Source organism: Cyprinus carpio, chromosome B20, assembly GCF_018340385.1.
Source record: "Cyprinus carpio isolate SPL01 chromosome B20, ASM1834038v1, whole genome shotgun sequence".
NCBI lineage: Eukaryota > Metazoa > Chordata > Actinopteri > Cypriniformes > Cyprinidae > Cyprinus > Cyprinus carpio.
Window position 1 is genome coordinate 2,504,774 of NC_056616.1, and position 25,051 is coordinate 2,529,824.

Genomic DNA, 25,051 nt, shown 5'->3' on the forward strand with positions numbered 1-25,051 from the left:
TTTAACAATCTCAAGTGTGTGAGACTCCGATTACAGATCAGCGAGTGTCAGTTGTTCACATTCAGGCTGGACGAGGCAGCGTGGAGACAGATGGTCCTAACTCTGAAATGCTCCATACTGTGCTTAATAAAGTATTTTTAAACAGGCGTTTAGCAAGTTCACCCTGAACAGATGGTGTACTAAATTGACGTGATTAATTTTGAAGAGCGAGGGTGAGAGGGACTGTTGCTATGGTTTCAGCGGAGGACTATTTTCCCCTGTATGAATGTTCCACTTTCCCTGCTTACTAGTTTAATGACAATTATTATGTGTGTCTGCAACCTCTTGCATTTTTACACATTAACTGTAGTAGTGTCATTTTCAAATGCCACATCACTATGGTAACACGTGCTGCAGAATGAACAAATTGTACAGATTTGTGTTTTACTATTTGCTATAATATCTATGAGTCTATGTTGTCTCCATTGTCAGGTTTTGAAAGCACATAAAGTTCACCAGAAACACATTTATCTGGTTGTTTTATTTTACTATAAAATGCAACATACAGTAAAGTGTAGAGTAATTCTGATCCTAACTTGCACTCAATAAGAGTTAATTACTAACCTTATGTACATATAATTTCTATACTAAAACTGTAGCAACTGTAACACCACTTTTTGACTTTCCAACACAAACGACAGACCAAGGCTCGTTCGTTTCCAATGGTGAGCACAGCAGTACAGGAGCTGTGTAAAGTTCAAACTTTATGTATATACAAAGAAATATGGATCCGGTTTGAACTTCAGACATGTTGAAATCTTAAAATATTGGCAGCTAGACCACCTGAAACTGCCTGACTAGATGTGATATATCCTAAACAAAAATATAAGCACAAGCAGAGAATTACCAATATTTATGCACTAAAATGTTATTCTTTACTATGCTTTACCTTCAAATGTATAGGCCATCATTTGTTTTGTGTGGAAATATTCATACAGTTATTATCAATTCATTTTACCATCGTAAAGACCAGTTAGAAAGTTCTGTGTGACTGCCACTAGGGGACGTAGTACTTGGAGATGGCTAAAAAGGTGGCTAAAAGAAAGTAAAGCCCAAATGCCCTTCAAGAGGACACTCTGAAAACAAAACTATTAACACTATGATCCAACAATGCCATGCAACAAGGCCATTTATATAATTATTTGTTGTATTATGAAAGAAAATTACCTAGTCTGCATTAGGGTATGTTTACACAACAACTTTATATTAAAAATGGAAAAGTTTTTTTCTTTTCGTTTTTAAAGATTTTTACATAAAAGTGACAATGTTGTCAAAATGATCCCTGTTTACACAGATCAGCGAAAGTGTCTAAAAGTGCTTTATTATTCATGCTAGGACAGTAGTTGGCGATGTCTCTTTGTAAAGAAACACTATGCGCCTGTGCGTTCATATAGTGCTAAACACGTAACGTGCATGTGCATGATATCACCATTTTAGAGATTAAATGGAGTTTCTTATCACGATTATAGTGACCAAAATTATCATGGTTATCAATATTATCACAGTTTTATTTAAATGTGCTGGAAAGTACTCATACACACTCTGAAATAATTTCACCAAGTTTTATGTTGAAAAACAAAAAACATCAAATACACTTAGCAGCACTGTGCACTTTTTGTTTGCATAAACAATAAAATAATAACATAAAATATGTATATACATTATATGTGTGTATGTTTGTATGTATGTATTAGTGCTTTCAAATGATTAATCGCGATTAATCGCATCCCAAATAAAAGTTTGTTTACATAATATGTGTGTATACTGTGTATATTTATTATGTATATATAAATACAAACACATGCATGTATCTATTTAAGAAAAATATGTTGTATATATATGAAATATATTTATATTAAATGTATATACATGTATATATATTTTTTTAAATATACTGTGTGTGTATTTATATGTAGGTAATAAAAATAATAATAAACATAATACACAGTACACATACATATATTACGTAAACAAAAGCTTTTATTTTATGTGATTAATCGCGATTAATTGTTTGACAGGACTAGTATATGTGTGTGTATACAGTATATATGTCTGTGTGTGTGTTTGTGTGTATATATATATACACACACACACACACACACACACACACACACACACACACACACATCTACTAACATGTACTACACACACACACACATCTACTAACATGTACTACACATTCAAAAAGTTTTATAAAATGATAAACCTTTCATTAAATAAATGATAAACATTTCAGTCTTTAGTTTGTAAAAAAGGATTAGTCAAAGTTATCAATTTTAGGCATTTTATCTGCTTCATTATTATAAATAGGCTACCTTATTATTCAAAATGTTGAGATTTTTAGAATACACATTAGTTTGTTTTCCATCTACCAGTTAGGATTTACATAAAAAAATGTCCAATTTTTGCATTGGTCTGAACACAAACTCTAGACAGACTGAATGAAAATGTAACTCCACTGTCTTACAGCAGGTGGCGCTTATGAAAAGCAGAAAAAGAGAGTCTTTCCCAGTAAACACTGCACACAAAGCAGCACTGCGCTCATAAACATGATTTAATTAGATGTTACATGGAGGAAAGATGAAAAGCAAATGCCATTGTCACTTTTCTAAAGACAGTCGGTTGTACCTTATGCATTCATAGAATTAATTAATTCATACATGGTTTCCTAGAATTTCTTTCAGCACTCTGTATTGCATTATGTTTTCACACAAAAACAAACCTACACTGTTGTCCGTGCATGAGACTCTCATAACTTTGTTTAATTCTGAGCGGGGGAAGTCGTGGCCTAGTGGTTAGGGAGTTTGACTCCTAACCCTAAGGTTGTGGGTTTGAGTCTCGGGCCGGCAATAACACATCAATATGATGAATAAATGATTTTATTGTGAGAGGTTGCTGTAAGATCCTGCTGATGTAGTACGATGTGTATATGTCTGCTGTAGGAATGTGCGGCCGGGTTCTACAGGCTCTCTGTTCATGCCGGTGGAGCCGCGTCCAGAGCGGGATTTGGCACCTGTGTCCGGTGCCAGTGCAATGGACACAGTGACTCATGTGATCCTGAAACAGCCGTCTGCCAGGTACATACACACTTAATGAAAACATTTGTGAGCTGCATTACTCTGATTGGACCACGTCCTTCCTGATTGGATTGGCTTGACTGAGTGTCTCCCATTGGTGAATAGCATTCAGAATATCTCAGCAATGGTATCAATGAACCACCGCAGATGCCAATTATCCAATATCCATTTTCCAACTAAATGGTGCTGGAGACAGTTTTCAGCCAGGGTGTCTTTGAACCGCTCTCAGACCTGGCTTGCATTTCCAGGCCAAGTGATGACAAAAGAGCTGACCAGAACCTGCTTTTCTGCAGTGGAAATGTAGATTGAGCCAGACTGGATCCAGCGCCGCGTTAGTGGAAAAGAGATACAAGTAAAGCACATTAGAAGAATCAGGTCCGTTGTCCATTAGTCCAGTGCAAAATGGACATGCAATCAAACAGTTCTCCAAACAGCTTTTCCAGAGTCGTGCATCGAACAGTCGACCCTCTGTCTTCAACTGCATGCATGCTAATAGCAATATCATTTGCATTTTACGGGTTTTCGCAAATTGAAAATGGTAAACGAGTGTGTAGGGGCCGGGGGGTAATTTGAGTAATTGAGGTACACAGGAAGTTAATGAAAGTTTCAGAGCGACACGGCCCAGTAAAGCGCAACTTCAGCAGTCTGATTACACTCCACTCTGAAAGCTGCCTCTTTCTCTCCGTCTTTCCTCTCATTCTTGGTGTGTGACTTGGGCAACTTCAGAAATGCAAATCTCTTAACTGGGGCCAGCTTTCTGTTCATAATGTTGCATTTGAACAAGATTAAGATAGAGAGCTTTATGTGTTCACTGAAAAGCTGCATTTGTATCGATTCTGTCTGTAATGAAGTTAAGCTGTGGTCTTGTCGCAATATTGCTCATCTTTTGTCTTACCAGTGTGATTGCATGCTGGCTGTCAATCAAGAAACAATTTACATTTAAACCAGATGCACTGCAATTAATTGCTTATATCAATATTTGCTGTCCCCAAATGAAGAGGACTCAGACATTATCATGCATTATTTTGATGGAAAAATGAAGCACAGATATGAAACCAAGTTTCATGTTATGTGTAATTAAACTTAAAAAGCGAGTATCAAACCCTGCATTCTGCTGCACTCTGTTGCGCTCTGTCCAGCTGTTTCTGTAAGATTGTGAGCTTTGCATTCATTCTGTGCAGTCTGCTCTCAGTAAAGGTTTTTTCACTGACTGAAGACTGAAAAAAACAACAACTGAATTCTCTATTATGGAATTGTTTCAAAGCAGTTTTACAGAGAGTTGTATAAGTCAGTAATGTCTAAGTGCTTTAGCATGGAGCAGTTTTAGGGCTGGATGATATGATGATATAGAACAATGATACAAGTGATCCTACAGACTTAGATTTTACATTTAACATTTTGCATCATCTTTAATTAGAAGTCATTTAAGTGTTAAGAAATATAGGATTAGCTTTCATTTTAATTAGTAGCATCTCTAATTTTTTTAACATGATGACATTACTTACTGTAAACTGTTAGAAAGTCAACACATAATTATTTAATTACTTTAAATAAATAAACTTGGTTTAATTGTGTTTATTACTATTTTTAAATTATTAATCATGCTAAATGCATCAAATTGGCAGCTGTAGTTATAACAGTATTATTACATGTTATAAAGCGTTATGCGTGTGTTTATGTTGTTTTGTTCTACTAGAATTGTCAGCATAACACGGCCGGCGATAAGTGTGAGCGATGTGCTGCAGGGTTTTACGGCGTAGTGCACGGCTTTCCTGACGACTGCAAACCCTGTGCTTGTCCACTCCTCAACCTGGAGAACAAGTATGTGACACACACACACACTCACACTGACGCATACACACACACACACACACACACACACACACACGTTTGTTTCTGTGAATTGTTGGGACTTTTCCATAGACTTCTGTTACTTTTATACTGACCAAAAAATATTTTCTATCCCCTAACCCTAAACATATCCTTTACAGAAAACCTGTTTGCACTGATACACTTTCAGATAAACATCATTTACTATTTGTTTAATCATTTTCCCTTGTTGGGGCCGCAGGCCTGTCTCCACAATGTCAAAAATTTCAGATTTTAATATCCTTGTGGGGACATTTGGTCCTTGAAGAATCAAAAATACAAAAATGGTGTGCACATCCCAAACATCCAGATAGGACGCAGGTGCAAGACAACTGAATGATATAGACAAATAAAGAAGTGTAAAGTCTGCACACTGAAAATTACTGCTCCAGAGGAATTAATTCAAGAAACGTTTCGACCCTCAGGTCTTCATAAGGCACAATGTCAATTTAAAGTGAAGTCAACTTTAAATAGACACAGGTGATCATCTTAATTAGGCACACCCAAGAAATCATGTGACAAATACAAGTCATGTATATTATGTGACAAATACAACTCATGTAACAAATACAAGCTACAATTTTTTTTTTTTTTTTGAACCACTATAAAAATGGCTTAATATCAAAATCCTCATTCAACCCTAAAGGTGACAAAGTATTTAAGGTATAAATCCAAAAACATTCCCTCTGTAATAATTTGAGGGTTTTGTTACCTTTTCTATACCAATATACTGCAAAACGCTGACATTATGGCCTACTTGTCTAAAATGAGACGCTATAGGACTGCGCATATCTCCAGTTCGAATGTTACTGCGATGTTCACTAATACGAGTGTGTAATTGTCTGAATGTTTTACCCACGTATGCAAGACCATAAAGACAACGAATTAGATAAATCACATGAGTGGAAGCTCAGGTAATGGTACCCTGTATCGGAATATCACGACCAGTGCGTGGATGACTAAACGATTTACATTTGTGTGTAAAAGCACACTGGGTGCACTTACAACACCTATAATTACCTGGAGGAAGAGTTGGAATACCTTGTTTAATACATGAAGGATATTCCGATTTAACAAGCAAGTCAGAAAAAAAAAATTTATGTTAAAAGACTAATTTCGGACCATTTTTGAAGACACTTGATAATTTAGGATCACTTGAAATAATATGCCAATGTTTATTTAGGACTCTACGAAACTCAATGCTGAGTACTTTGTCGTGCAAATGGGAGCATTATGAGCTTGTGTTTTATTATTATGTTTTGTTCGCAAATACTGCATTTGAGATGTCTCGTTGAATTTCTTTTTGGCATTTTCGATCCATTCTATACGGTAACCACGTTTCAAGAATCTTTTAGTTAAATCATTGGCTTGATGAGTGTAAGATTTATCCGTACTACAAACTCTGCGCACACGCTTAAATTGGCTGAGAAGAAAAACTCTTAACTACAGGTCTAGGATGGAAACTATCGCCTCTTAAAATAGTATTGCGATCCGTTGGTTTTCGGTACAGAACGGTGTGGAGTTTCCCGTCACGTATGTTTACTTGAACATCAAGAAAACTAATGCTCACTGGATCACATTCCATAGTGAAATTCACATGCTCAGTCCTTGAGTTAAGATAATTCAAAAACGTCAACATCTCTGCAGGTGTGGCCTTAGTAATCATAAAAATGTCATCAATGTACCGTTTGTAAAGCAAACTCTTAGGGAAAAAGGAATTTGACTCATTAAAAATAGTCATTTAGGGGGAAGTCGTGGCCTAATGGTTAGAGAGTTGGACTCGCAATCTAAGGGTAGGGGAGCGAATGTACAGCGCTCTCTCCACCCTCAATACCACGACTAAGGTGCCCTTGAGCAAGGAACCGAACCCCCAACTGCTCCCCGGGTGCCGCAGCATAAATGGGTGCCCACTGCTCTGGCTGTGTGTTCATGGTGTGTGTGTGTTCACTGCTGTGTGTGTGCACTTTGGATGGGTTAAAAGCAGAGCATGAATTCCGAGTATGGGTCACCATACTTGGCTGTATGTCACGTCACGGCACTTTCACTTTTTTTTTTTCATTTTCAAAAACTCCCATATACAAGCAAGCATAATTAGGTGCAATTTTACTACCCATTGCAGTACCTTTAACTTGTAAATAAATTGTCCTGAAAATGAAAAAAGTTGTTAGTTAAGACAATACTTGCTAAATCTAATAAGCATGCTGTACTAGGTTTTACATCCCCAGATCTTTGTGTTAAAAATTGTTCTAAAGCAAGTAAACCTTCAGTGTGAGGGATGTTGGTATATAAACTCTGAACATCAAAAGTAGCAAGAAGCACATCATCAACAGCAAAGTCAAAACCATATAATGATTCAATAAAATCCGTAGAATTTCTTACATGAGATGACAACATGGGTACAAATGGTTTGATATAAAAATCCACATAAGAAGAAATGTTCTCGGTGAGACTACCAATACCACTCACAATAGGACAACCTTTCAAAGGGGTATCTACACTGTAAAAAATGGCTGTGAAATCTACAGTTATTTACTGTCGATTTCACAGTAACATTACTGTATAAGATTTTTACAGTAAAATATTGTAAAGTTTACAGTAAGACTGTAAAAATCACAGTAGTCCAAGCATTACAGTTGAAATCACAGTAGTCAAAGCATTACTGTAAAAAAAATCACAATTTAGCCACTATAGTACTGTAAATAGTAAAGTAAACTGCTGTAATTTTCCTTTTTTTATCATATCTTTCTTTGTACCGCTTTCACATGGACGGCTCCAGATTATTGTTGTTCATAATTCATTACCGGAATATGATGTAAATACTCGATGGTGAGCTTTAAGTAAAAGTGTAATATTAATAAATTAAAAATGTGTCATGTAACTTGTACTCTGATGCACCTGCTGCAGGAGGTTTCTATTCCATACAATAGATATTTTTTAAAGAATTCACATAAGATTACAAGAATATTTTTTGTTTGTTTGTTTTGTGACTGTAAATGGGTGTTTGGGTGTAAATGGGTGTTAACAGGGCAATAAAATATTTGATAAGCCTTATCTTAAACTTCTCCAAAGTCTCCCCTGACATGGTCTAACAATATAGGCTTCATAAACGCATAATTTTTTGAGATATCATCCTCAGATTTGAACTGAAGCATGACCATTGGTTATAAGTTGCAATAGTATATTCACATAATTATGTATATTAATATTTAAATATTCATATTTTTATACATTTAATAAATATAATCTTAATATTTGTTGTTTTTATTTTTGAGCTTATATATCTCAATATTAATAAAATCTGATTAATTTTGAGTTTTGAACTTGAGCCAAAACTCTCAAGCTTTGTAAATATATGTTGGTTATGTGTTTATTCAGAATGACGTATGAGCAGCAGCCTTTTTTTGGGGGGTAGGCTATGTCATGTGCATTACTTGCCAAAATTGGGGCTGTCTGGTTAACTCATAAATACGTACCATGGGATTTTTTATTTTACAAACATCAGTGTTATATATTTTTTTCTTCGGAAGCAGGAGAGATAAACGTCCAAGTTTCCAGAGCTGTTTGGCGAAATCAAAGCGCCAGAGTGGGCGGGGTTTACCCAGTCTAGAGAGATCTAGAATCTGTGGGGAAAAAAGCGCGAAAGAGGCAGCACTTGAATTTCTGACTCGTCTTCAGTGACAGACAAGTTCCGTTAATTCTCAAATTTAAGTTTCTTTACACACGGCTTTGTCTTGTGGTTGTATTTATTTTGTTTTCGTCTTTGTGTTGATTTCTTTAACTTTTTGCCTGAGAGGAATTCAGCGAAACACGTTTCCGTTGAGAGCTCCGACGGAGACGTCTTCACAGCCGTTAAAGTTAAGCTCCGTTAATAACAGACTATTGCTCAAATTTAAGTTTCTTTATACACGGCTTTGTCTTGTGGTTGTAAAGTTATTTATTTTGTTTTCGTCTTTGTGTTGATATCTTTAACTTTTTGCCTGAGAGGAATTCAGCGAAAACGTTTCCGTGAGAGCTCCGACGGAGACGTTTTCACAGCCTTTAACGTATTTTTCCCACCCGTGGCCTCTGCCGGAGTTTCCATCTTGGAATCGCGGATCCTTCACCAACTGCTTATCGGGACTTCCAGAAAATCAGTAAGTAACTTTACCATCACTACTAAGAGCAAAAAAAAAAAAAAAAAAAAAGAAAGTTCAGTGCCACACCCTTGTCAGGCTGTGGAAAGCCATGTTTATACAGCTAGCGCCAGGAGTATAACCAGTTAGCTTTCCATCAAAATGAATTACTCGTGCAAGCACTGTAATTTCACCACAGCTTCAATTACTGCATTTGTTCGTCATTTGAGCATACACAGAAATCTAGCTAACTTTAGATTTCCATGTGGCGTAGCAAAATGCTTTGCCACTTTTGTGACGCGTGGTGCCGTTCAGAGCCACATGTACCGCTTTCACAAGAAGACAGCTAAACCAGTACTTAAAAGGAAAATTGATGGAGTTGATTTGGCTTGCTCTGTTGAAGGTTGTAACTATGTGTCAGCAAATTTTCCAAGCTTACATGAACATCTTCATTGGCATATTAAATATGGCACAAAAGTGTCATGCCCTTATATTAATTGTTTAAAACATTTCCGTGTCCGTTCAACCTTTGCCTCCCACTTGAATCGGAAACACAAGAGTATATCTACTTCTCCACGTATTAGCCAAAGTTCTACCAGTGCTGCTAGTACTAACATCACCTGTGCCTCCATGTCATCAGACAGTGAACTAGATCACACTTTTGAGACCACTTTTGACGATGATAATGACAACACAAAAGATAAAGTGGACACAGATGATTTTATGAACAATCTGGCCATGTTTTATCTCCGAATGCAGGCTAAAATGTTGTTACCAGCCAGTACAATTCAGACCTTAATAGAGGAAATACAAGAGGTACACAACACTGGTTTGACTCATCTATTGTCTAGGATGCATGAAGAGTTAACAGATCTGAATGTGCCTGAAAGTGATATTAAGAGGCTCCTTGATAATCTCTCAAAAGATAACCTTCTGAAAATGTGCAACGAAGGAGTGTTTAGAACAGATCAAACCCGTAAAACCCTTCTTTAAGAGCAGATTTAGCTATGTTGAGCCAGTCAAGACTTATTTGGGCATTGATGCTAAAGGCAAAGAGAGGTTCTACCAGTACGTGCCCATCAAGGATACAGTAAAATCACTCCTCTCTCAGAACTCTGTTAAAGAGCAGTATGCCCAAGCTAAAGCTGACACAGAAACAAATCGCTGATGTTCTCGAAGATGTGAGAGATGGTAGAAACTTTAAAGAGAATACACTTTTACGAGATTCACCATCTTCATTGTCTCTCATCTTGTATCAGGATTCTTTCGAAGTTGCGAACCCACTGGGCTCAGGCAGAAAAAAAAAACACAAAATACTGGCCATGTACATGACACTTGCAGAGATTGCACCACACAACAGGTCTTCCATTGATCCAATGCAACTTGTTATGTTGTGCAGAGAGGAGGATTTCCAATTTTTTGGACAAGAAAAAGTGTTCTCCACTTTAGTCAGTGACTTAAAAGAAATGGAGGAAAATGGAATTGAATATGGTGCTGAGGAGAAAGTAAAAGGCTCTGTGATTGCCATTACTGGAGATAATCTGGGGTCACACAGTATTGGCGGGTTTACTGAAAACTTCAGTAAAAGCACACATTTTTGCCGGTACTGTGTCATCGACAGAGTGTCTTTTCAAACAGATCCCTGCAAATCTGGTCCTAAAAGAACCATAGATAGTTACAAAAACCAGTGTGGCAGACCTGGCAGACCAGGAAATGAACAGTGGAGTAAAAATTTGACTCAATTTTCAATCAGTTGAAATATTTCATGTTTGCCAGCCAGGGCTCCCTCCATGCCTGGGTCATGACCTGTTTGAAGGGGTTGTTTCATTTGATCTTCCTATGTACATTAAGCACTTAGTGACAGTGGGCAAACACTTCACCTATGGTCAACTGAATCGGACTATATCACAGTTCACATACCTAGGCAGTGATGCAAATAACAAGCCATGTGAGGTTAAAACTAATGCGGAGAAGCTGGGAGGACATGCTGCTCAAAACTGGTGCCTCTTACGTCTCTTTCCTATTCTGGTTGGAGACCGAATCAAAAATCCACTGATGATGAGGTGTGGCAGTTGTGCTTAAAGCTCAGAGAAATTGTGGATTTGATATGTGCACCCAAGATCCATACCAACCAAGTAGCATACCTTAAGATTCTCATTGAGGAATACATCCAGCTAAGAACTGCCACATTCCCAGAAAAGACACTTAAACCCAAACACCACTATCTTGTCCATTACCCAGAACTCATTCTTCCAGTTTGGTCCCCTCATTAGGTTGTGGACATTGCGCTTTGAAAAGCAAGCACTCATATTTTAAGCAGTGTGCAAGGAAACTGCATAACTTTAAAAACCTCTGCAGTACCTTAGCAGAAAGACACCAGTTGCTACAAGCATATTTACATGCTGGTAACTTATTTCCTCCAACTCTGCAAATGGGCCAACCAAATAAATTCGATGACCAACTGTACCAGATTGGCATTCAGAGAGCTATCAGTCTCAAGGGGTCTCTGCCCAGAAGACACTACTGAAACCCCCTCTGTCACTTTCAAAGGCACTCTGTACAAAAGAGGCATGACTGTTGTAGTGGACCAAAAATGACACAGGGTATCTACTTGGGAAAATACTGTTGATACTGGTAAACGAGGCAAACGTGCATTTTTGTTGTCCAGCAGTATCAGTCTGTGCCTGTTGTGGATCTTGGTGTTTTATTGCTTACAAAGCAACTCAGAAGCACAATATCAGTGTTTGACTGTAGAGAACCTTGCAGATTATTACCCTCTTTCTGTATATAATCAATTTGGTCTTAATCTTGTTGCTCTGCATCATTCTGTGTTTCAGAAGAATGAGTAATGGACTCCATTGAGAAGGCAATACAGGCCGTGCTACCACAGCTAGATGAAGCAAAGCTTGAAACTTTAGTCAATGAGTTGGTGAAAGTAGGTGTTGAAGGACCAGATGATCTGCAGTTTATTCAAGAAGATGACATCAAACATCTGCTCACACCCATTCAGTGCAGAAAAATTATTCATTCCTTGAAAGGTGAGATTAGTTGTTTACTTAAAATATATTAGTTTATCCGCTACAATTAATAACTAAATAACAATCCGCAATCATTCAATAATAATTTTGTAAAAAAAAATATATACCTGGTCCAAGATTCTGTCCCCTTTGGTCAACAGGTGACATGTTGATAGAACTTGAGGAGTACAGATTGAGGTTAGAATTATTGAAATCCCAGCATATAAAGCCAATTTGCTTAAAAAAAAAAAAAAAAAAAAGATGGTATATACGGGAAAAATAAAAACTATATTCTTGCCTCTGCAATGCTGTCTCTGCACTAGATACAGTTATTCCACGCAAAACTACAGAACCACAGCTTTCCAAAGAGCCCAATCACTTGATTATAGGCCCAAGTATGTAAGAACAGTGCAATACAGTACAGAAGGATAGTGGTCGCATTGCAATTGAAAACAGCATTTAAGATATTGCCCATATTCCCACCATCCATGCAGATCACATAGTCATGCATTGCATTTGCTCTTTTTTGAACACATTGATTTTAATATACACCTGCAATGCGGCTGAAAAAAGCACATCATCAAAAATATTTCAATGGTAACATGTAAAATAATTTTCTTGTTTGTTCTGACCATCAGTTTGACCTCAAATCACCCATCTAGGCTTGATTAGTAATTGAGATGAAGCCATGGCAACCATTTTTTTGAAATGACCCTTTTCCCAGGTCAGATTTAAATACATTTTAGTCTGTTATTTAGTATTTTTTATAGTTAGTATATTTGAACTGTAACAGAATCCAAAAAAAAAAAAAAAAAAAATTTTATATAAATTTTTGTTGGTTTAACCCTATATTGACCCACCTATAAGGACTGACAGCTACCATTTTGATTTTTTTTTTTTTAAGTTTTAGTTTAAGTACATCTGATACTATTGTAAACCACTAAGAAACCTTTTCGTTAGAATTTTTTTTTTTAGGTCAAACCTTATTTTCACACTGACTATTCTGTGCTTTCACTCATACGTGTGTAATGCAGGTCCTTTCAATCCCCAGCTGAGCCCTTCATCGTCTGAGCCACTGTCAGTTGCCTCTTCCAGCACATGCCCCATATCATCTATAAGTTCCATCTCTGCATGGGTGAACAGTTTTGAGGTGCCATGGAACAAAGTGAGGCTGACTCTTAGAAGAGCAGTAGATGCTGGTGAGAGGCCAGCTCCGGATGACCGCAGACACTTGATAAAAGTCACTGTTGATGCGATGAGAGAGCGTTCCTTGAACCCTACTCGCAGAGAGTGTGTGGTAGTGGCTAAAGCTATAACTCAAAAATATCCAAATAGCTTTTTAGACAAAAATGAAGAAGGGGAGCTAATTGGATGTGGGTATTTCAGCGTTATAAATCAGCTCAAAACCAGAGTAGAATATTTGAATCGAGGCAACTCTCTTTCCCGTCTGAGGAAGCACAAACGCACCCAGAGAGATGATGAGGATGGTGATGATGACCAGCCAGCAGTAGCTACATGTGCAAGAATCGACAGTTATGGGTGTGTTCGTTGGCAGCCAGACGACTATCCAGATGGGGAAACATCAGCATCATTAAAGAAAAAGAAGCTTGAGATGATTGATATATTCAGCCGAGAGGGACTAAAGGGCGCTGAGAGAGGAAGGGTAGAAGACCTAATGGCAATCACTTATGCCAAACAGCGGGAATACATCAACGCAAAGCCTTCCCCAAGCATTCTGGATGTGGGTAGAGTGGCCATTTCTCTTTTCACAGAAGTTTTTATTGTCACACTTCACCAATCTCACCAATGTTGAACTATACACAAGACTGAATGAAGATATGGACAAAAAGGGTAAAAGACTCCTGGATTTCTTCAGTAGTCAGATTACAAAGTGGAGGAAAGAAGTAAGAGCTGTTCTGAAGGAAGCCATAAAAATGGACCGAGAAGGATCTGATGGCCTAGCAGCGATGCTTGTGATGTTGGCACACTTCAAAGAGCAAGAGGAGTCACTTTTTCTCATTGCTGATGTAAGTTCCTTAATTATTTAAATCTTTTATTTGGAGTTTTCAACAATTAATTGTCACATTTATTGTGGAAGAATCATTTTCCCTGATTAGAGTGAACCCCCCCCCCCCCCAAATTGGTTAATGCAGGTTGACGAACCTCCAGTTTTTCAAATAAATACAGGTTTGTGTCAGGTTTATGTTATTGGTGGTTGAGCACTTTTTCCTTGATAGACCTCAACCTCACAATATAACCCACATGGTGCAAGCTTCTATCTCATTCTTGGGTAAATGCTGGCTAAAGTCACTGTTGTCCACTGTGAGCACAATATTTTAATTAAGAGAAAATTGATGTAGTGTTGTAATCGATAAAGATATTGTGGTACTTAGTTAATTTTTTGTGTAAACCTTTCACAAACCTTCAGAGCAAAAAAAAAAGGCTCATTGCTTCCTTATCAACAAATTTCAAAAAGCTTTTTCTATCCTAGAGATAATATACAGTCTACCTTGTTTCAAGTAACTCTTATCTTTGCTGGCATAGGAGACTACCACTCCCGCAGACGCAGAGGCCCAGCTGTCTCTCCCAGTCACTCCAAGGATCATCATGCTCGGTAAGTTTCACATTCAATGTTAACGAATCCTTTGAATGTATAGGGCACAAGCAAAGCAAAGTTTCTGGAAAACACTAGTGAATGTGTGTTGTGTCATTCTCTGCCTCTGCACCAGTCAGTAACAGCACAGTCACTCCAAAACTTAAGTTATGTGGAGTAATCCTCTCATCTTTAGTAGCCACCTATAATGTCGTGATTGCTATTTTCAGATGGCTTCTTGCTATGCCTGTATCACTCATTGTTTTTCTATCACCAAACCAGTTATTGCTGCTTAAAGGATTAGTTACCTCAAAATGAAAATTTCCTAATAATTTACTCACCCCAATGCCATCCAAGATATCCATGTCTTTCTTTCCTCAGTGGAAGGAGAACATAAAGTCTGAGGAAAACATTTCTGGATTTTTCTTCTTCGAATATGGACTTCAATTGTAACCAACGTTTTGAAGTCCAAATCAATTGCAGTTCAATTGTTAGGATTGAGCTGGGAACTACATCATCACATCGAAAGGTCACGCTCCATTTCGCCGGCCATCTTTGGGTATTTCCGCCGGCGATATCGAGCGCAACCTTTCGACATGATGTTGTAGTTCCCAGCTCAATCCTAACAATTGTAGTTAAAAAGTATATAAATTTTTTTTTTTTTTGAAAATGACCAATCATTTCGCTAGATAAGACCCTAATTCTCAGCTGGGATCCTGCACAGCCCGTTGAAGCACTTCAAAAGATCTTTGAAACTGCATTGATTGGACTTCAAAACGTTGGTTACAATTGAAGTCCATTATTCAAGAAAAATCCAGAAATGTTTTCCTCTCAGACTTAATTTCTCTTCCACTGAGGAAAGAAAGACATGGATATCTTGGATGGCATTGGGGTGAGTAAAATTATTAGGAAATTTTCATTTTGAGTTGAACTAATCCTTTAAAGGGTTATTCAGCCCAAAAATAAAAATTATGTCATTAATGACTCACCCTCATGTCGTTCCAAACCACCCGTAAGACCTCCGTTCATCTTCGGAACACAGTTTTAAGATATTTTTAGGTTTAGTCCGAGAGCTTTCTGACCCTCCATTGAAAATGTATGTACGGTATACTGTCCACGTCCAGAAAGGTAATAAAAACATCATCAAAGTAGTCCATGTGACATCAGAGGTTCAGTTAGAATTTGTTGAAGCATCGAATATACATTTTGCTCCAAAAATAACAAAAATTACGACTTTATTTCAGCATTTTTCTTCTTCTCTTCCGGGTCTGTTTGTGAGCGCGTTCACAACACTGCAGTGACGCCGCTGACGTACGATGCTGCTGACGGTTTTTCTTTGTTATGGGGCGCACCAGAGAACATGTCAGCAGCGTCGTACGTCAACAGTCGCATTCACACAGCCCCGGAAGAGAAGACAATCCTGAATAAAGTCGTAATTTTTGTTATTTTTGGAGCAAAATGTATTTTCGATGCTTCAACAAATCTAACGGACCCTCTGATGTCACATGGACTACTTTGAGATGTGTTTTTATTACCTTTCTTGGACATGGACAGTATTACTGTACCATACATTTTCAATGGAGGGAACATAAAGCTCTCAGACTCAAATCTAAAATATCTTAAACTGTGTTCCGAAGTATGAACGGAGGTCTTACGGGGTTTGGAACGACATGAGGGTGAGTCATTAATGACATAATTTTCATTTTTGGCTGAACTAATCCTTTAATGCACTGCTTCGAAGATATGTACGCTTCCTGCCCTGTTTTTTACAATAATTTATGTGGAGAAAATCATTTATAGAATGTATTGCTATGAAATATAATTTTTTGTGCATGACTCTTGTCTTTACTGGAGAGACAATCCTGACTGCAAAAAAATGGATGCTGTCGATCGAGGGGGAGGGTTGTGTCCCACCTGGTGCTCACATGGCAGACGCATTCACCACTGCCTTGGCCATTCTCTCTTTCGGCCTGTTACTATGTATTCAACCTAGAGTATCAGGTGGCAAGCCGCACAAACACTCGGAGGTTTGTTCGAAGGTATTTTTTACAATTCTTAAATAGTTTGACTTGCAGTGTAAAAGCAAATTGACAATTGAAAAAGCTGTTCAAAATCATCTTCTTCCCTTTAAAATTAAGGGGTGAGGTGAACTGACACGGGTCTCACGTTTCGGTTTCGATTACGATTATCATTGTCATCGATCAGTTTCAATTCTATATCACATGCATCCGCGATGCACCGCATTCTCATTTTTTAACATTTTTCGTCAAAAGTGATGTGTGCTCAGCCGTGGTGTGTGCCGCCTGTTTTCAAACAGTGACATTCCAGGTTGGGAGGTAAAAACAAAAAGGGCTGTTTTATTGCCATTAAGAAAGAAAAATCTGTCCATATAAATTTGTTTTAAAGACATTTTCATTTAAAAGCAGCGTTTATTACTCGGTGTATATATGTTACCAGTAAAGAATGCACGCAGCAACCGTGTGGTGCGCTGAGATCCGCTTGTTGAAGGTTTATGATCATCCATTTATAATCACGCTATAACAACACAGAATCTAGTCATTGAACCATCGGGTGCGGATACTTAAGTCAGGAGAAAATTGTTGGGCGGGTGGATGATTTTTTATTTTTTTGACTGTGGATTCGGCGTTGGAGCTCGTCCATGAATCTCTAAAAGCAAGTCAGACTCTTGCCAGGCGTTACCAGCTCGGGTGAAAAACGGCTAACGTGGTTTATCAAGTTAAGTGGTATTACCTCCTGCATATTCTATTGTGGCGTGACCTGAGGCGCACACAGTGCGTCTTCTGCAGGTCGTGCTTACCAGGTTGTTCATAAAAGCTGAAATGTGCCCAGATGGTAGCTTTAAAAAGTTAGTTGGGAGCATCTTTAATCCACGCACCCGGCGTCTCGCCTACCCTCTGCCATTGTATGCTACCGCGACAAAGCACATACGCGAACAAATGACGTTCAAGAAAGGGTCAGTACATTATATCGGTTATGGTCTCTTACTGAGAGGGCCGATACCGGTATCGTCCTCCTCTGCATCGGTAGAACCGAAAATTTTTGACACCCCTATTGTGAAACGATTGGTTATGTAATTGGGCTGGGCGATATGGCTTAAGACAAACACTGTCTCACAAATATAGAGTGGTTTCATATTGGTCGATAATCGGTAAATTATTGATATTTTTTATGACCTATATTCGACAAATAAGGACCAGGAGAAAAATATATATACTTTTAAACATTTTTTATTTTAAACTTAAAGGTTAGTTCCCCTCAAAATGAAAATTTCCGAAGCATTTGACTCACCCCAATGCCATCCAAAGATATCCATGTCGTTCTTTCTTCTAGTGGAAAAGAAATTAAGTTTTTATGAGGAAACAATAGCAACCAACTGAGTTAGTTGCCATTGAAGTCCATTATATTAATAAAAAATCCTGAAAATGTTTTCCTTCAAAAAAACAAGATATTCTCCACTGAGGAAAGAAAGACATGGATATCTTGGATGGCAACTGGGGGTGATTAAATTATTAGGAAATTTTCATTTGAGGGGTGAACTAATCCTTTAAAGGGTTATCTCAGAGTTCAAATAAAAATTCATGGCATTAATGACTCACAAAGCAGGTCGTTCCAAACCCGCAGACCTCCGTTCATCCTCGAACACGGTTTAAGCAATTTTGGTTTATTCCGAGTAGTTTCCTGACCCTCGCACAAAATTTATGTAACGGTATACTGTCCACGTTTCATCAAGGGATAAAAACATTTCAAAGTTTCCATGTGACAAGTGGGGTTTAGAATTTTGTTGCAGCTCGAATGTGCTGAACTTTTTTCACATCCAAAATAACAAAAATTACAACTTTAATTCAGTCATTTTTCTTCTCTTCCGGGTCTGGACGGTGATTCGCGGAAAAAAACACTCTGACGCCGCTGACAGTACGTTGAAACTGACGTTGTTCTTTTGTTCATTGGGCTCACCAGAGAACTCAATTGGTTTTGCCTCGTACGTCATACAATCGCCATTCACAACATGCCCGAAGAAGACAATCCTGAATAAAGTTTGTAGACTTTTGAAAGTTTTGGAGCGATGCCGTATTTTCGATCGTCTTCAACAAATTCTGCTCGACCCCTCTCAGTCACATGGCCTACTTTGAAGATGTTTTTAGCTACCTTTCTGTCATTGACGCAGTAGACTGTCTCATACTCTTCATTCAATGACGGGACATAAGCTCTCAGACCTAAATCACTCATATCTTAAACTCCGTTCCGAAGATGACGGAGGTCTTACGGTTGACAACGACATGGGGTTCAGTCTAATGCGATAATTTTACATTTTTGGCTGAACTACGTGTTAATGCACTGCTTTTCGAAGATAGGTATGCTCCCTGCGAGTGTTTTGGCCCCTTAATTCATGTGACCAAACTCGCTTTGCAACCTCTGGTATCTTCCGACAAATAAAAAAAAAAATCGAACTGTTTTATCTAACGAGAGACGTTTTTATTTGATATTAATTACATCTGACGCAAAAAATGTCTGTACGATCGGGGAGGGTTGTAATCCCACCTGTTTTCATCAGCCCAGACTTCCCACGTGTGTTGGCCGCTCTCTTTGCCTGTTACTATGTAGGTTCCAAGCCTAGATATCAACTGGAATGCTTTAGGAGGACTGTTGGTTTGTTCACAGGTATTTTTTTATCTTAAATAGTTGGAATTGCTTGTTGGAGTAAATGACAATTGAAAGCTGTTCAAAATCATCAGGCCATCTGATGATTCAGATATAGGTGTGTGAACTGACACTTAGATTGGTTTCATGAAGTGCTTTGTTGTCGATTCCACGTCTCAGATCTCGAAGGCAGTATTGGCATGTTAATGCATGGCAGTCGAATAGCCGTAGGTTTTGTCTTCAAGTGTGGATGTTCGCGCTCTGTGTAGTTGGCCCCATCATGCCACAATCCCAGCTCTTAAGCCTTGCCTTATTCTCTTTGTGGTCCATCAAGCTGGCCAGTGTCTTTTCTGTTTGCACTTTTCATTTAAAAAGCAGCGTTTTGTGCAATGTGGAACCTGTTCAGCTGCTGCATCTGTTCTACTCCTCTTTGAGAATTTCTCTGTGCATTTAAATGGTGTTAACAAGGGACAGTAATGTGATATAATCGGCAAATTCTACGTCGTCCAGTTTTGTAAATGGGGTCCAGTGAGATCCCATTTGCGCCTGTTGTCCGGTGGCTTGCCGCATGATCTCCATTTATCTCACGTCTAAAAGCACAGACGAATAGAATGGTAACAGCGAGAAACGTATACACCTTGAACTAACTCCTGTTGAGGGTGTGAAATGCCTCCTGTCAGCTGGCTTTTATGTATGAATCTACAGTGCTCACTGCAGTCCTTACCAGGTTGTTATTCAGCTAAATGTGGGCACATATCGTCACATCCCCCCCTAATTGGTATACTCATGTTCATAGTGTTTTTAGTCTTAATCCTGACTCTCCAACAAGTGCGTCTGCGACAAGTGAGCAGATATCCAGGATGACTGTCATAAAAGTGAAGCGGCAGCCTTCATGGGTCTATTAACCCCCATGTAATCTCCTTCATCAGGGACTTCAACGGATTCTATTTGCCTAACTGACCTAGATACAGTTATGTAATTCTGGGCGAATAGCCTTAAAACTAATGACGTAATACAAGTTAATTCATAATAGGTATCTATGGGTTTATTATATTTAATCCTATTTGAATAATAATCCATATTATTAGGAGAAAAATCATACTGGTATCACCCCTATCGGGCCGATAAAGGAGCTCAATGTTCTCGTACTCGAATAAATGATTTTTGTAATCCAATATCAACAACCATACCAGGCGAGTAAAACATGTTATTTGTGTTTTTAGAAAAAGAAATAAGTGACCACAGAGGGTAATAATGGGGATAAAAAAAGTCAGTTGCTATTGAAGTAAATCTATCATTACTAGTGGAAACACTCCACGAAATATAGTACCTAGGGATGTCAACATTATTCGACGATCGATTAATTGTCGATAAGAGATGCAATCTATTAAGGCTGTCGATGGTCGGTAACACGCTTTAAATGTTTGGGCTGAGGTGCGGCTAGCATCAACTGCGCAAAACACTGCGAGCGCTGATGAAAACGGTGACGGTAAAGCACAAAAAACATCAAAATTCATTCCACACCTACAAATTAAAGCTGGATAACTGTGATTTAATTATAACAGTAGACTACATTAAAGTAGAAACAACATTTTGTTATTCAACATAAAAAGCATATCATGCCTCTTTGCAGGGTTTGTCGGACCCAGGACAGAAAGGCTAGCCTATTACAATGTTAATGTCGTTCCTACGACTTTTAATTTGAAGGCAATTGTCCATGTTTTCATTAGTTTTTGTTCATTAACAACCCATGATTTAACCTAAGTTAAGGCAACACACTGGATAAATCGACGTGAACTTCCTAATTCATGAAATCTATACATTTGTCCCTTCCCCAATGATTTTTGCACAGTAAGAGATCAAAAACGGTTATTAAAAAGTGAACCCAGCTAATAAATTAAACCTGCGAAATTAGAAGACTGTGAAACTATTCGGAAAAGAAACGTAGCCTATATAGTATGTTCATTGAATTTGTGGAATATCATCGTGCCTAACCGGCAACCAGGAACAGAGCCGAGAGCAAGAAATGGCGAAGGCTATGGCAGTCTAGCGCATCCAGAGCATGGTCCGTGATCTAAGGCGCTTTTCCATCTTACTTCCTCTAATAAACAAAGCTGTTATACCACACTTGTCATAATCAGAGCTTATAATTTGGTAAATACTCTTTGCACTGATTCAAAACAGCGATTAAAAGACTGTGACCCCACTTTGACGTTTTCACCGAAGAGTGACGCCATCGCTCACAACGATATGCTGCATGGCAAACTAACTATTGCACAGGTTCTCCAAGCCCTGGGTTCAAAATATGATGCTTTTAAAGGAAATTGTATAGCCTTTAAGTAAATAGCCCCACATAAAACTAACCCTTTTTTTTTTTTTTTAAATATGCTCGAAATAAATCCACGTAATTAATATAACGGATTTAAAATTGAATGTAATGGCGGCTATCGCTCCAAGTACGTTCACCCCATGAAAAAAGTATCAAATAGGCATGAAGCCTACTACATTCTTTTTTGTTACAAAAACCCTTATTTTACAAGAGGGAGCACAAACTTCTTACTCTTCATTTTTTTTGCGCACAAATGATTTTGAAATAGACTTCTGGTTTGAAGAATGGTTTTTTTTTCAGGAGGTTCTTTGTTTTTTTAATGCTTCCAGCTGTCCCGACTTTAAAGGAGTATGGTGCACACGTATATGCTAGGTTATCGAAACTTACATCGTAGTTTGGTCATTATCAAAAACCCATAATGTAGTCGTACTAAACTCATTTGGTTACATCATGCCAAATGCATAGACTTTATAACCGGCCTATTCTCTGCTGTTAACCATCGACGCTTTTGCTCATGTGTCTTTCTGTTTTTGTCTTTTCCGTCTTGATGCTAATGTGGAGACGCCTAGTTAACATCTAACTTTTCTAGTTCTACCCCTTCAATTTCTCTTGCATTTGTTGAACACTTTGGACATTTGTTGAATGACACATGATATAATCAAAGTCTAACGTTCGTCCATTTAGCCAAATGCCGCGTCCATTGGATCGTCATTGCGCCTGCACACATGGCCTTGCCCGCATTATCTAGTCGCCCTGCGATGCCGGATTTTTAAAAACAGAAAGTAGACAGCCTTGGCTAACATCCTGTGGAATGTGAAGTTTTATAGGACAGACATCCATCTGGATCAAATTATGGATGAGCTAACATTGTTTTTTGCTGGCAGCAGCGCGATTTAGTTCATTAATGTGCAGCGCAGTCACATCCGCGCTACCGTTTACGTTTCCTATACTTGTTATTTTTCAATACCATAATGGTTTTTAGTCATTGATTAATCCTGTAAAAAACAACAACAAGTGCCTTGCCAAGGAGTCATTTAAAGAGACTAGTGGGAGAGTCCGTGAAGCTCGATAGACTTCATACATGAACTAACATTATCTCCTTCATCAGGGACGTGCTCACGGAGTTTATTTTATCTAACTGACTAGATACAGGTGATGTTTCTGATAATAGCTTTAATACTGCTAATAGCATTTTAATTTACAGTATCTGTGTTCCAACATATAATTAATCATATTTTGATATAAGAAGAATTATTAAGGGATTGCACCAATACTGGTTCTGATATCGGGCCGATACTGAGCTCAATTCAAGTGAGTACGCGTAAAAATGATGTTTTTTGTGGGGCTTTGGCACATCCTGTCATACCGATGACCCAGGCATGGTAAACAGCAGCATTGGATTTAGAATTAGATCACTGGACAACAGAGGTTATAATGGGAAACAACGATCGATCATGAAGTAAATCGAACTTACTAGTGACATTAAACTAATAGTAACACACATTGCTTTGGTGCGCGAGCTGATAAGAGAAAAACCGTGCTGTGGCTTGAGCGTGCAGCGGGACAGACGCGTGAGCTAGTCGAGCGCATCCGTTTATCCAGACGTCATTGGAAAGTTTGTAGTTCAGTCAGATGTAAATGGCAAAGAAAGTCAAACAAGACAATAGTAGCTTATCAACGTTAACTGACGAGAGAGAGAGAGAGAGAGAGAGACTTGTTGATTGCTCTTGATTGACTAAATCATATATGTAAGTAAAACATAAACTGTTACCTTATTTATTAGGGCTGGGTAAAAAAATATAGATTTTTTTTATTTTAATTGATTCTCATTTTTGCAAAACTGATACTGATTCTTAAACATTTTCATCGAGACATCAGTAGCTATATTACTAATATCAGTGATACACGTCTTTATTCATAAAAATATTCCATTAACATATAGGGCTGGGTAGAGGTGGGTACCGAAAGCTGGTATTAAACGGGCCCCGGGGCTGAATTTTGAAAGACCGCTGTATCGATAAGCTCGGACGTTATCGGTTCTGCTGTCGGTACTTGGAAAAATACACGTAATGTTATTATTGCTATAAAGACGTTTTATTTCGCCAACCATTTCTATATACCATAATATTAAACCATTTGTCTGTGATGCATTTTTGCTATTCGCAGTCCAAGAGAGAGAGAGATCTCCACAGCGCGCACATGACAGCCCTAATGAGTAACGACGGAGGACAGAACTAAACATTCAAACATAGCCTGGTTACACTTCAGATTTGTGATTAGTCTGAATTTATTTTAGATTATAATAATAATATATTTGAGGTAAAACCATTAAAAACTATAGCTGCATTCTGTATAGCGCAACTTAATTCCCTTTGCAGCAGTAGGCTACGCTCTCATTTTTCCCTAAAACTTAAACGTAACGACAGAATCAGATTCAGCATTCAGTGATTGTTGTAAAATGCAGTCTAGCTACTGTTGCTAAATTGCGGGACGCGTTTAATAATAAAAAGAGCTATTAATAGCACAAAAATTTGGTCATGAGATGCTGTTCCCAAGGCGGCGCACGCAACGAGATGAGCAAATTATACTTTCGGTTTCATGTGCACGTCTAAACTAGCAAATGTACACAAAAATATGTCTAAAATGGACGTAGGTATGGAAATAGTTGGTGAGAAAATTATAGTGCATCAGTCGCCTATTAGATCTGCACTTGGTCTTAAAGAGGCAGTGTCTAATAAACATGCTGACGATTGCACCATTACTGTGAATTAAACAAAAAAAGGCATAAATGAATAACTTCAGCTTTAATAAGCATTACTCTATCTATGATAAACTATGCAGCATTATTTTTACATTTGATTGCTTTACTAGAATTCTGTTTAGACCATACCTGAACAGTAGTAGACCTTCCTGAAATTAAAGCACTGTGTAGGCCTATATAATGTGTATCTTTGTTAATTGTTTATCTTTTGTTATATATATATATATATATATATAAAAGAGTACCGACAAGAATACCATTAAAGTATCGGATCGATCGATCGAAGCCGTATCGGTAAGAGTAGTAATACCATTAAAACCTTAACGATTCAGATGTTCCAATTCGATTTAGATTCGCAAGCTTTTGATTCTCGATTTTAAATTAATAAAAAGAAATTAAGAGCCACAAACCTGTATATTAAACTCTTTTTATTTTAGGTACACTTGGGTACATTAAAAAAGAACCCAAATCTATATTTCAAATGAATAGACAGGATTTTTATGCAAGTCAGAACAGTCGCTTGCCTTGATCAAACATGATCAGGTTATTTTATGTTTAAGATTAAACATACATAAAAATCTCACAGCATTAGCTG

The 25,051-nt window shown here is 37.9% G+C and overlaps 1 protein-coding gene and 1 pseudogene across 3 annotated transcripts; both read left to right on the forward strand.

Moving 5' to 3' along the window:
* The window catches only part of LOC109113227, a 186,710-nt pseudogene extending 180,002 nt beyond the window's left edge, over positions 1 to 6,708 (forward strand).
* Positions 6,709 to 8,884: 2,176 nt separating this feature from the next.
* LOC122141098 lies at positions 8,885 to 14,054 on the forward strand. 3 transcript variants are annotated; one of them, XM_042747148.1, is made up of 4 exons: positions 8,885 to 9,118; positions 11,935 to 12,135; positions 13,149 to 13,313; positions 13,567 to 14,054. In XM_042747148.1, the coding sequence occupies exons 2-4, from the start codon at positions 11,946 to 11,948 to the stop codon at positions 13,623 to 13,625; spliced, it is 414 nt and encodes a 137-aa protein (XP_042603082.1). In that variant the 5' UTR covers positions 8,885 to 9,118; positions 11,935 to 11,945; the 3' UTR covers positions 13,626 to 14,054. The 3 variants fall into 3 exon arrangements, 2 of the variants coding, with proteins under 2 accessions (XP_042603082.1, XP_042603081.1); XR_006157543.1 differs by having other exon boundaries at positions 13,166 to 14,054; XM_042747147.1 differs by having other exon boundaries at positions 13,149 to 14,054.
* The last annotated feature ends 10,997 nt before the right edge of the window (positions 14,055 to 25,051 follow it).

Excerpts from the sequence above, each read along its gene's own strand:
- LOC122141098 (XM_042747147.1), top strand. The coding sequence starts at position 11,946 with ATGGACTCCATTGAGAAGGCAATACAGGCCGTGCTACCACAGCTAGAT. Across the intron at positions 12,136-13,148 it reads AATTATTCATTCCTTGAAAG|GTCCTTTCAATCCCCAGCTG; the intron begins GTGAGATTAGTT and ends TGTGTAATGCAG.